A 14,037-nucleotide genomic window follows, 5' to 3' on the forward strand; every position below is an offset into this window, starting at 1 on the left:
TCCTGCCGTCTGTAGGTATATTCATTTACTAGCCACCTTTGCGTGTATGCAAAATATGTTTTGGTGAATTCCAATATTATAAGAAGGAAACACAAACCTCATGGAGGCTCAGTAGACAGTACAAACAAACGTTCATCAGCAACTTGACACTTCCCAGATCACTTTATTGAGACCAATGATCCAAAGTATTGAAACATAAAGTACTCTTGAAAGCACATCTTTGCAGAGGGTCATTGCCATATGAGATCAACCAAAAAATTAGCTGTTTTTTTTTTAGCTTGCAGCTGTTGGTTTTAAAGAGAAACAGTCAATAAACTTTTGCCCATTGGAAAAGTCAATGGTCAAAAAATGACCTCAAAATTTCATGGGCAAATATTTAAAGCGTTTTCATTGAAACCAACAGGAGTAAGGTCCCAAGACAAGTGCTTTTATATGGCACGGCCCCACATTCACACAGTTTAAATCACAGCACACAATGTCTATACAGATCATCACACAGTTTACTGTTGACAACTGAATGAGGGAGGGAGTGCATCATCTTCAAAACACGTGTCTACCTGTGGAAAGAACTCTCAACATTAACACATGTAGACAGCTAGCTTCACCAAGGAACATAATGGTAGCTGATCGTCAGCCAGCCTCAAGATCAACTCAAACAAGATGAGCTGACACCACCTTAAACATATGGCCTGCAGAGTTTAAACTGTACATGCATTCAAACAGGTAAGATACAAGGATCCAATGATCTAAAGGTTCTGGACCCTGCAAGTCCTTGAACTATTACTTGATAATGGTCTAAAGAAGCAAACCATATACACACAAACTTTATAACCCATAGTTTTGGACAGGATAAACGACTCACTAGACAATACCAGATCTTTGTAAGTAGCAGCAGAAGGATAGAGAGAGCGGATCAGGAACAATACTCTCCGCTTGTGTAATTACAGCTGTTGATAATGTTACAAACACAACTATGCCCCACATTAACAGTTTAACAGCATGCCTTATACGGCGGGCCACTTTGAGACAAGGTTCTATACACCTGAATTGCACATGTATCCCACATATTGACTAAAGCAAGACATATACTATAGGTTCACACAGATCGATTATGCCAAGTTGCAACTTAGCAGCTATGGTTTTACTTGTGGAGCCATCAAAGTACCTGAGCCAAGTTTAGTCTTGGCAGCTAGCTATGTGTTTACTTGTGGAGCCATACCATGTTAACAGTCATAAGTGTTATAATATCCACAAACACTTATCTGTTTCAAGATAATTCTAGATGTGATGGCAATTTAGCTGCTCGAGTCTAGGGGGAAACAAAGTTTTGACAAACACATTGAGCATCATTTGTTATGCATTGCTACAAAATTGGTCTGTTTTTATACTGTATAGAGAGCAATAGTAATGGCGTCTTTCTGTAGGCACTAACTCAGTCATGGCTCGTTGGCCAAAACCTATGGGAAAATGAATATGGTTTTGGGAGGGTTTTTGGATAAATGCCAAAAATAAGGTCTGTGGTAAACACAGGCTTAAATCTTATACGTTTTGTTCTATGAAATAATATTAATCAGCTAACGTCACTTTTGGTGAAATTTGAAGCATTTATATAATTAAAACAAGGACATAAAGGCTTCATAATTCATAAAGGTCATGTTAACTTACTCATTATCTCATTGAACAAAACCGTTAAGATGTCCTAAGCCTGCGTTTATCCCCAAACCCCATTCTTTCTCCCATAGGAATGTAACAGTTTTGGGGGTCAGTTTTTTAGGACTACAAGCTGGCGAGCTCTAAAGGTTTGCATTTGGTATGCCTTTAAATGAGCCCCAATATGACCCCGTGGAAGCATTCTCCACACCCACTCATTAACAGTGTGTATTTCCTCCAATGACATCACAATGTAAACAGAGGGAGGGTCCTTAAATGACCAAGAAACACATTTCCATTAAGGCAATTAATCACTCAAACCAGGAGAGATAAACACCTTCACGAATGCAGTCTTTTGAGACAGCATTCCCCATAACAACCTGAGACTAATTCAATCTAAAGTCTAAACACTGTCGTCATTTTCCAGTCACCGTAATAATTGTTGGGGATCTCTCATGCATCCTTCAGTATAACAGTATAATCACAAACTTAAACTGAGGCAATGGAGACCATATTCTATTCACTCCAAGCCCAGAAGGATATATATAAATGGCATGCAATTTAATTGATTAAATGGACATGACTTTAAAAAACACAGGTCAAAGTACAGATGAAGTACAAGTAAATTAATGAAAGCAAACAGAGCAATAGAAATGTAGAAACATGGTCAAGCAACAATGAATTTGAGGGGGAGGAGATAATGTTATTGTGTCTTTTGTTATCAAGGCAGAGCTTTTCAGCTATGTGCCAATCGAAGTTAAGGGAAAATAAAATACAAATAAAATACAAAGAGACAAAACTGTCAGCGTCCCAAGATCATGTTGAACAATGTAGGCAGTGGTCTGTCCTGTCTGTTAAATGCACTTTGTTTGTGTGCTTCTTTATCCATAATTGTGTGTGTGTTGCATGTTGATGACACAGCACTCTACGAGTCCTCATTCAACTCCTGACTGTCCGTTCTGGCAATTTTCCGCGGAGGTGCAGTGTTCTCCCCCTCACTGTGCTCCTGCTCCCGCTTTTTGGCTGCATTCTGTTAAGACAAAAAGACATGGAGGGCTTGGAAAACTAGCTAACATACATTAAACAATACAGTGCCCATATCGTGTAAAGGAACAATACATTATGACTTTCCAAGGTATCAACTTTCCCATTACTTTACCTTTTTGTCCCACTGTTGGTGAAGGTATCTCAATAGAATATTTGTCTTCTCTGTGACAATGACTTGAAGGAAATATATATCAGATCAAAACCAATATAAATCACAAAGAATGCATTAATGTTGTAAATATAGATCAATAATGTGTAAGCTTTATTACTCAAGCTTCACACAATTCTCATCCAAAGTACACATCAGCACAGATACTGTGGCAACAGAGTACCATTTGAATCGGAGGGGACACTCACTCTGTTCTGATGGATACTCCCGAATTGGAAGATACACAGAGGGCCTCCGGTTCTGAAACAAATACAGAAATCAGTGACAAAGAGTTTAAATCAAGTATGAGTCCACTAACTGAAAGTCTCAAACATCAAGAAATATAACAAAGATCAACTAAATGATGGCATTGTTTGGCACAATATCTATTTTGGACTTTAGCAATTCATGATCTCCAATACAGGTGAAATGCCAAGCAATCCCATTAATTTGAGATTGCATTGACGTACAGAAATTGTATGGCAGGATGACACTTACTGAAGTTTTGCAGACAGAGTCTGCGTGAAATCTGCTGAAATTGCTTTTGTTGAAGACAGGTAGTCCTTTTAAAAAATCTGCCTGTTTAGGAAAAGTGGCAAGCGTGAGAAATGGCTCAGGCTGACAGACTATTCAAACTTATGATACTTCAAGTCTGAACAGTAGGATTGGGAAACATGTTCCTGGATAACCAACTGAGCAATTACTGTACCTACACATATGACAGCTAGTTAGCGAGCTAATAAATAGATGAGTAGTTAGTGAGGGACAATATATTAGGCCTATATTATGAAACATGTCTCCTTTCTAACTGTCATATCCAGTTAGTTAGCTAAGTCAGTTGAGGATCCAAAAGTAAACATTTCCTAACTACGTTAACGAGTTCAAACTAAAAACATGGTAGCCAACTAACGTTAGTTAGTAACTGTTACATGTTTAGCTTGATAACTACCTAAAAGAAAAGAGACGTTACCTTATCCATTGTGGCTTTTCACCCCAGAAAGACAACACAGACAAAAAAGTTGCTAGCTAACGTTAGCTGATGCGGGTGGAAAATCTGCTAGCAACAACACGAACCTGCTTAGCTAGCTAGCGAAATGTGATATTTAGCCTTGGCTTTCTCAAATATTCAAGATTACACAAAGTACAACGAATGTGTGCATCAATTCCAAGTCATTTCGAAGTATTTCATAAACTAGCAAAGACTACCAGCTAGCTAACTAGCCAAGCTTGTCTATCAAGCTAGCAACTCGCTAACGTTAGCTAGCTACTATTATAGGCAGTGCTTTGTCGTAGCTAAGCATTCACTGGTTGTTTACAAATTCGTATAGAATATGCTACAATCAAATAAAGATGTGTTATTTGTAAAATTAGGTTTGACTTAGACGCTAATAAAACTGTGTTGCATCGAATAACAAAGCATACTGTACTTAATTGACTGCTAGCTTAGCACGCAATTTAGCGTAACAAGAGTTGAGGTATAAGATAACAAGTCCATCTACTCCATTTCTGTTCCTAGTCCGTGTATGGGCGTTCCTCGTCTTCTTGCCTGATGCTCCATTGGCTACAGGAGAAGATGGACAATCGTAGAATGACACAGTACAATGCTCATTGGGTCACTAGTGTTTCCGTGAGAAACCAGCTCGCCAATGGCGAGCAGATGCCTTCACATGTAACGTGACGGCAAGGTGGTCAGAAACATGCGCAGTAGCAACAAATTCATTCTTTTTAATTTCAAGTATCATTTCAAATTGGTAATTTCCTAACAAGTAGATATTATTCACAGAAATGTATATATTTCATTTGTTGCATCATCTCAAACCCCACGGACTTGTACCAACTACACACGCTCATGCAACAAAACAAAGTATATTTATTCAGAAACTCAGACAGCTTTTATTTGAGCAAGACAAAGACTTGAATGACACATGTGTATTAGCTTAAAAATGTATGAAGGTCAGAAGGTCTATCTATTTTAGCAGCAACTGAATAGCACAGATGCTTATAGCCCAGCACCTATTTATTAAAGTACAATATTCAAATTATGGACCTAGTTCAACCCCACCAATGTATGTTGACATGTACAACTTCGGGTCTTTTATCACAACTTTCCTCCTGCATGAATTAACAAGGTCGTATGCCATTTCAAATTCACTGATTGCAACAGCAAGGCTCTGCACTACTTCTAAGCCTCTACAAGATAGTTGCTGAAATACATGATGGGAAAACATTTGTCAAAGTGTGTAAAATATTTATTTATTTACATGGACAAACATCTGCCTTCACATATCCAATAACTGACATTCAGTTCTACACAAAACTGGGCCAGTCAGTCTTGAAGTTGTTATGCATTTTCTCAACAGTGGTGGCAAAACCTGGGTACTTCAATAAATTCACCAAAAAACGTTTGTCCATTGGGTGCTTAGTGTGACAGGGATTTTCGCCCTTTCAGCATTCTACGGAGAATCACCTCGATGCCACCCTGAGTGCTGATCCTCTTGATCCAGCCATGGGTCCTCTTACGCTTTATATTCTTGGGCTGATACTCTGTGCCCCGCTTCCCTGTGCGAATCTGCTGGTGGTGCCAGGGGAGTTGCTGAAACACCCCTGCCCCCTCTGCCTGTGATGTGAGAGGTCCACACCGAGAGGTCTGGGGAGGTACACTGGCCCGGGACAGCACCCAACCACTCAGTGCTCGTGGCTGGTGGCCACTGGATACTGGAAGCTGTGGTGCAACAATCCTGTATGATAATAAACGTACGGGATGCTATTAGTTTTATGATTTAACCATGCAAACTATTCAGCAGAGTGCGAACGCATTCAAGCTTTAGGAAAATATGGCTGTTGGTTTGTGAAAATGTAAAGCTAGTTTAGTTTGTTTTGTCATGAGTTAGTTAGCATCAGTTCATGGATAGCTAGTTCACTTAACATATAAACATTATTTAAAGTAAATCCAAGCATGTAAGCAACACATTTGATGTGGTAAGACGTGGAGGGTGGCATCAAACGTGCAAAGAAAGCCGGCAACACTGCTGCAGCAACATCATTCACATATCCAGAAAGTTAGCCAGCTGACGTTAGCTAAATAACAGTAACGTTAGCTAGCTACCTAGTATACGTGGAAACTCATGCCACGAGGACTTCTAAAACATACACTTTTCATATTCATTTGAACATCGTAGCTAATTTACCTGGTGGAGCATATCACTCCATGAAACCGGGAAAATGACGACCTGATAATATTCATTTTAGACAATATTTTAGACGGTTTTATCACTGACTTGGCTAGCTAGCTAGGCCACTGGGGTATGCGCTAAGCACAACATGAATGTCATCGAAATGCAAAATCACCCTCGTTCCATTCAGAGCTACGATTGGCTCTCGTTTTTCATCCAATCGAAGTGCAGGTCACAAGCGTTTGAACGCAAAGATGTTGATTTGAAATGGAGATAATCCACTTAAAGTCTGGAGATTTTAGACAAATACATGCGTATTTAAGTACTTGTATTTTAACGTTTTAAAAAACATGTTATTTATCTATTTCATAGACATATTACAACATATATCTAAATGCATGTTTTATTTACCACCATGTTTTCGATATATTACTTATAGTAACATATTTTCTACAGCCTGTTATCGCTTACAGCCAGAGATTCGAATATGATTGTATTACACACGTGGGAGAGTAGTTGTTTTAAGCTTTTTATGCTAAATTAATTACAACTTTATGTGCCATTTCTTTGATAATTCAGATGATAATTAAGTTGTGAAACTTCAGGGGGTTGTAGGTAACCTTTTTCATGGCCCCCAGCACCATCTTGCCATGCAGGAAGGACCTGGCCAATGATCTGGTTGACCAGACAGGTGAAGGAGTCTTGTAGAGTCCCAGATGCTGCAGTGTTGATGCTGCTCATCTCACTCACATCTTTTTCCACATGTATTCTACATTTCTATTTCATCTGTATGGGTTCATCCATCCATTCACCCATCTAGCTACATGTCACATTGACTTATATAAATATCAAGACACACACACACACACACACACACACACACACACACACACACACACACACACACACACACACACACACATGCCTATGGTATGTGAATCTCTTGATTAGAAAATTTCCCCACCCGGCCATAGCAACAGGAATACAAGATATCCTATTGGCTTTAGTAGAACCAATGTTTGTGGCCTATTCGCTATATTACTTGTCATTCAACAGCAGAAGGAAGCTGAGAGGAGAATTCCGTGGATGCGGAAAACAACAAGGGCAAAAGGGTTGGTAGAATCTCGCCCGTGTGCGCAGCGCGGAAGGATGCTGATCGAAAAAGCATTGCTATCTGTCATTACTATGGTAATTTTAAAATTGCAATTGGCACACCTTCCTAGTGTGCATTACTTCGATTTAAAGCCTTATTCAATTTGTTTGATTAGTAAGATGTAAACCATCTCTAGATAAAGCCAATTATCAACTTCTCCATCTTGCAGAAGGACCTTTGCAGGTTGCTTTTGAATTATACTAATATTGCAACCAATGCAACAGATTTTTCGGCTGCAGTTAATTATAAACAACCTATTGACTATCGTCTTATGGGAGAGGAGCATCATATTTCTCATCATCCTTGATCATCATCAGTAAGGTAAGAATTTCGTTTAAAAATAGGCATATGCACCAGTAAACGTTATTACTATATGATGTTTCAATTTGATACCATATCTGAAACAGTATATTTTATGTTTCATAATGGGAATTCAGATAAATAGATGTCAATCATGATGCATTAATGCGCAACACACCAACTCCATATTGATTTATGTTGTTGGTATATACTGTATCTTGCTCATGGTCCTCTTACCATATATAAAGGCTACTGTAGTGGCTATTTGGCAAATTGTTAAATATTTCATAATAGTTTTGAAAAAATTATCGTATGCTCAATTGTCTTACCTGAATTTGACTGCGCTCTGTGGTACATTATATGTTTATAGGTAGTACAAACATAACTAGTTATAAACTGCACATTTGCATTTCTTTACAGACTTGATACATTATTGTAATCGTAGATTCAGTGGTCCTCCAAACCAGGTATCTTGAATACTGTACATATGCATCAGAATGTATTAGGCTACTGGAGGCCTAGTGTGGGTGGAAAACTAGAGCACAGAGCGTACCAAATGTGTGTTAAACATGACGCTTGAATAATCAACCTAATTCTGCATTGCAGATCAAATAGTAAAATGGCTGAGTAACATGGGTGAGAGAATTTAGAGGCAGTCCACTTGGAAACTCATTTAATTTACATTTTAGTCCTTTAGCAGACGCTCGTATGCAGAGCGATTTACAGTAGTGAGTGGATACATTTTCGTATTTTTTACAGTTCTGGGCCCCTACGAGAATCGAACCCACAACCCTAGCGTTGCAAGCGCCATGCTCGAGAATTCATATTCAAATCTCACTTTAATTTTCGACCTTAATACGTGGGATTAAATGTCAGGGGACGTTGAGTCGAGAGGTCCTTTGCATTTTAGGTAGTTTTCACGCATAGTTTTGAGCTATAGTTCAAATCAGAGTTCGACTATTGTTATTATCGTTTGTGTTTTTTATCATTTGGTCCGGTTGGTTTCACATTGCCAAATGTAAACGAACTACAATTCATAAACAAAACCACGTGTCCCTGCAAGTCATTTGTTTATTAGACAAAAATGTTCACGTTAAAACCGTTTGTGATTATCATGAAGCCTCACTTGTCCCAATCTTCATATTACTTTCGCTTTGGGCTGACGGGAGGAAACAGCACTGCGACGTGAATTCAGTAGCCTATATCCTTGGTATAGCCCCGGTATCCCCTAATCTTCATCGGATGCGCACATAAATGCGCTGCTACTCACCGAACGTTTCAGAGATCTCAGGTTATGATGCTGCGTGTATTTCATCAAATGCTCGCAGTCAAACAATATCAATAATATTTTCCTTTGTACGGACTGCGTTCTCACCAGCAGCGAACCGCACCACGGCACGAATTGAATCGGAACCGAGACTACCTTTTTTTGCGAACCACGGTGCGTTGTTTAGTGCGCTACGGGGTGCGAATAGAGTATTCAATAGAGTGCAAGTCTCTTCGCAGTTTATCAATCATCACCTCATCCCCTGGAGGGAAGTCCACCTCCAACATACTTCCTGTTCAGTCTTATATCAAGCCTGATACGATCAGATGATATAATAACCTCAATATGATATGTTATTACATAAGGGAGATGCAGTATAAGCCTATATGTCATGGCTTTCGCAGTGCTAATAGACATATTATCCACTATCCTGAACCCTAAACTTAATGTCATGATTTAGAGGTCATCACGTTAAATAAATACACATTTAGATGTGTCTACTGAATGTTGTGATGGTAGCAGATGTTCATATGATTAATGACTCACTCACTGCTTGTAGCAGCTCACCATATTGGCAACCAAGGAAAGGCAATCAAAAATGTCCCTTGGCTCCTGGATGAAACAGGATAGTACAGGATGCATCAACCTTCTCAACACTCCAGAAATTCTCTGTCTTTCTCACTCTATTTCTCCTTCCTTCCTTCTTTCTCGCACCCTCTTCGTCCCTGCTTCCCTCTCCTTATCCACCTTCCCGCTCCTTCACTCTCTCTTTCTCATCTCACTCACTCTCTCCATCCCTCTCCCCCTCAGCCAAACATTGATCCCTGTGTGCCACTTCAATACGTTAATGAACTCCCCTGTGTGTGTGGAGGCAGGGATAGAGTGAGCAATAAGCTCCACCTCATGCAGAGGTGTCATTTACCAGGATCAATGGCCCCTCCTCTCTCCCCATTACCTGCTTTCTGATGTCCCATCTGTATATTAAACCAAACTTCATTAACTTGCCTTCGCCAAACCTGCACTCTCAAAATCGTTAAGCTAAACAAAACTTGTTTTTGGCATAAGAAGCCTCTCATTTCCCAGTGCACCTCATTTTCTTAATAAACTTCGCTAGGTCAGCGTCAGCGATTAGCATACACATCTGGGTCGGGAATTGTAATATACGTACACAGCAGTTTTATCTGCTGCTATTCAGCATTTTAATGGCAAGCATTACACAGATGAACATTTCAATTACATGTAAGAGTAAAGAGATAGAACAATGAGACTTAGTCTGTTTAAAATGCACCCGCGAGTATTAATCATTTAGACACATGTCCCCTTATTGTGAATAAATCATGTATAAAGCTAGAATATGAATCCGGGGTTGAAGGTGATTGGAGGTGGGTAGTGAGTGAGAGAAGGGGGAACTTGAATCATATCATCCTTCCCCCCAGAGCTCTGCCATTATTATTGTGTGTGTGTGTGTGTGTGTGCGTGCGCGTGTGTGTGGCTTGACATTTATATAAGTCAATGGTGTGACCTTGGTGTGAATAACAGGAGCGAAATATAAATGTTGATTAAAGCCAGTGTGTCAGGTCAGCTTTTATAGGAAGGGTTTCCACAAACTCGTCATTAGAAAAGCCTCCCTGTTGTGGAGGCAACACTTTTCTGAGAATTGAAAATGGCTGTGGTAGTTTTCCCCAGACCTCACTGACTGTAGCTATGAGCATGATTTAATAATATCGGTGAACGTTATTGACTGGAAATGTAACTCAATCAAATGTCTTGCATGGCCGGGATCATCATTTCTAAGCATAAATAGATCATAAACTCCAGCTTTACATAAGATAATTGAACGATAGACCAACAGTTTAAATTAGGTTACGTTAGCAGAGACACAGTTACTGTACATAGGAAACAATGAAGTCTGGATCCAAGTTCCAACACATATTGTAGATATGCCACTTCCGTTCTGCTTCCCGTTGATAGTCTATGTGTCTATATTTAAACAGTGTGATATAAAATACTCCAATACCCGACTGCCAAAAACCTCTTGAGCCATTATTGGACATAACCGTCTTCGTAAAGACCATCGTCTGCTGGTGTACTGAAAACCAAACCCCATTGGCACATGGAATACATACAGTCAGTGAGCAGTTGGCATGAACCCAGCTGTGCCATTGCTAACATTCTATTTATACCCTAGGGTCCAGGGGCCATTTTGGAAGAGCCTTGTCTATTCTTAGTTTGTGTCTAGGTCATTATGTGAATTGATTCTGCTTCTCCACACTGAGACGAAGTGGGTATTGTTTTTACTGTTATCTATGGACTGACGTTGAACCCAGTGTGAAACTGGTACTTTTTAAATTGAAAGCTTAATGATTGAGAAACCCTAGGGTGTTTATCATGGAGCAAATGTCATTTACAAATAACTGTTTTGTAGTTTTCTGTGTGGTGAACTGTTGTGGTGAGAGCCAGGGGGAACTTTTAACTCAAAGATCTTTGTTGACAGTTGATCTTTGTTGTCTGTTAAGCCTACCAGATCCTTCCTATTATGTGTTTTTACCAATGGAGGGTGCTGAGGGGAGGACAGCTCCTTTTTAGGTTGTTATACTATGTTTGTTGTGTATAAACAGTATTTTATAATCAGAGACTTTGTCGACACTCAGATTATGTTACCTGCAGTGGAGGTTGCTGAGGGGAGGACGGCTCATAATAATGGCTTGAACGGAGCAAATGGAATGGCATCAAACACATGGACACCATGTTTGATGTATTTGATACCATTCCGCTCATTCCGTTCCAGCCATTACCACAAGCCCATTCTCCCCAATTGAGGTGACACCAGCGTCCTGTGATTACCTCATGTTCTTACCACAGTACTTACTACCTATCCGTTTGAAAATGTCATTTTTTCAATGAAACTGATAGCTCGTTGGCATTTCTCATGGATGTGTCTCTGCAGGCAGGCACCATGCTGACCAGCATTACAGATGGGATCCTGTGCTGTCTGACTGGGAAGGCTGCCAGCCTGGTGATGCCCGTCGACTCTTCTGAGCCAGCTGACACCTTCGAGTTTGTAGAAGTGAAGCCTGGGAGAGTCCTCAGGGTTCGCCACATCATGCCCGAGCGCCGGGCGCCAGTAGTGACGGAGGAGAACCAAGTAAAGGAGCCAGAGCAGGAGAAGGGCAGCGGAAACAGCAACAACAGTAGCAGTGTGCACTGCAAGCGCAAGATCACTGTCTACCGCAACGGCCAGCTAGTCATTGAGAACCTGGGTGACGTGCTGCACTCGGAGATTGTCCAGTGCCAGGATGGAGACCTGGAGCCCTGCAGCACCGTGGAGGTGGAACTGGCCGACTATAAGGAAGTGCCCACATCTCCTGAACCCAAACCCGCGCCTCCCCTGTCCATGGTCGGGGAGCAGAAACCCGCGCCCCCGCCTCGCCGGCGTCGCCGAAAGCCCAAGCGCATGGTGATGATTGACTCGGAGAGGGAGATCTCCAGCTGCAAGGGGACGCACTCGGACGTGGCGCTCTTTTTCGTGCACGGGGTCGGCGGCTCGCTGGACATCTGGGGCAGCCAGCTGGACTTCTTCTCGCGGCTAGGGTATGAGGTCATCGCACCTGACCTGGCGGGCCACGGGGCCAGCACGGCCCCCCACATTGCGGCGGCCTACACCTTCTACGCCCTGGCCGAAGACATGCGTGCCATCTTCAAGAAATACGCCCGTAAACGCAACATCCTCATTGGGCACTCCTATGGGTCAGTATGCTTGCTTCTCTGTTAAAAATGAACGGTCAATTGATTACCAAGTATCATCTTATGTCTTAGGTCAATTAACAGACGGAATATCATGATAGTAAATTAATAACAGTATTTGAACATGCCTTGAAACACATAATAAACTGGTGCTGACAATGACTGATGAAGAAGAACCAATCAAAGAGCAGCATTATGACGATGTCACAATTAAGGGACCAATTAGAGAGCAGGGTTATGACGATGTCATGATGAAGAGACCAATCAAAGAACAGGGTTATGGCAATGTCACGATGAAGGGACCAATTAGAGGGCAGGGTTATGACGATGTGATGATGATGGGACCAATTAGACAGCAGGTTCCCAATACATTGTTTTTACACGTTTGATTATATCCCTTTCAGGGTATCGTTCTGTACCTTCCTGGCCCATGAGTATCCAGACCAGGTTCACAAGGTAGTGATGATCAATGGAGGGGGGCCCACAGCTCTGGAGCCCAGCCTCTGTTCCATCTTCCAGCTGCCTTCCTGTGTGCTGCACTGCCTGTCCCCCTGCCTGGCCTGGAGCTTTCTCAAGTAAGGAAATCATCTCATCTATTTGTAGACAAAACAATATTGAAGTGCAGACAAATCAACAACACATTGCCAGACAAAACAACATTTGTAGACAAAATGACAACACATCGCTTTACAAATAGAACAACAACCTATTGCTGTAGACAAAACATAACCAAGATACTCTTCGTACAGAAAGTATACTGTAGTGTACAGTGTCAATGCTTAGCTTCTACTGCATACAAAGAGTAAGAGGAATTTACTGTAACACATAATTTCGAATGTCAAGTAATACTGATGGCTATGAGTCTTTCCAACATGTTCAGGGCTGGGTTTGCCCATCAGGGAGCCAAAGAGAAGCAGCTGCTGAAGCAGGGCAATGCCTTCAACGTGAATCCATTTGTGCTGCGTGCCATGATGAGCGGGCAGTACTGGCCCGAGGGGGATGAGGTGTACCACGCTGAGCTAACCGTGCCCATCCTGTTGGTGCACGGCATGTACGACAAGTTTGTGCCCATTGACGAGGACCAACGCATGGCCGAGGTAAGGAGACATACATTTATGAATACCAATCCATGTCAATTGAGTTAGGAAGCTCTACTACCCATATATAAAATATACATTATATCAATTCAATTTGAAGTTGTTACGAAAGAGGAATTAAATTAAATTATGATATGAATTATGAACAGTCCCTATATCAAGCCCATCATATTCAATGACTAATATCGTATTGTAAAAAAATGTATATATCTTGACTGTAACTATTATCCTTTTAATTTCAGATCCTTCTGTTTGCTTTTCTGAAAGTCATCGAGGAGGGCAGTCACATGGTGATGATGGAGTGCCCTGACACAGTCAACACCCTCCTGCACGAGTTTTTCCTATGGGAGCCTGACATGTCCAAAAAGAACGCCGCCAAGACTGATCCTGATAAGACTGTTATAGTCAATGGTGTTGTCGCCCAGACACCAAAACCAAACAAGCCCATGGACAAATAA

The 14,037-nt window shown here is 41.1% G+C and overlaps 2 protein-coding genes and 1 pseudogene across 2 annotated transcripts; 1 reads left to right on the forward strand and 2 right to left on the reverse strand.

Moving 5' to 3' along the window:
* Window positions 1-143: 143 nt before the first annotated feature.
* Window positions 144-4,361, reverse strand: LOC120020495 (DET1- and DDB1-associated protein 1-like). The gene is made up of 5 exons (XM_038964197.1): window positions 3,816-4,361; window positions 3,344-3,424; window positions 3,055-3,106; window positions 2,810-2,871; window positions 144-2,680 (listed from the first exon to the last, which is right to left on the reverse strand). Exons 1-5 carry the CDS (start codon window positions 3,822-3,824, stop codon window positions 2,576-2,578), a joined length of 309 nt encoding a protein of 102 aa, XP_038820125.1. The 5' UTR covers window positions 3,825-4,361; the 3' UTR covers window positions 144-2,575.
* A 711-nt stretch (window positions 4,362-5,072) lies between these two features.
* Window positions 5,073-6,160, reverse strand: LOC120020012 (annotated as a pseudogene).
* A 5,534-nt stretch (window positions 6,161-11,694) lies between these two features.
* Window positions 11,695-14,037, forward strand: LOC120019893 (protein ABHD8-like). The gene is made up of 4 exons (XM_038963304.1): window positions 11,695-12,485; window positions 12,887-13,057; window positions 13,363-13,579; window positions 13,822-14,037. The coding sequence occupies exons 1-4, from the start codon at window positions 11,695-11,697 to the stop codon at window positions 14,035-14,037; spliced, it is 1,395 nt and encodes a 464-aa protein (XP_038819232.1).

Source organism: Salvelinus namaycush, chromosome 25, assembly GCF_016432855.1.
Source record: "Salvelinus namaycush isolate Seneca chromosome 25, SaNama_1.0, whole genome shotgun sequence".
Classification (NCBI taxonomy): domain Eukaryota; kingdom Metazoa; phylum Chordata; class Actinopteri; order Salmoniformes; family Salmonidae; genus Salvelinus; species Salvelinus namaycush.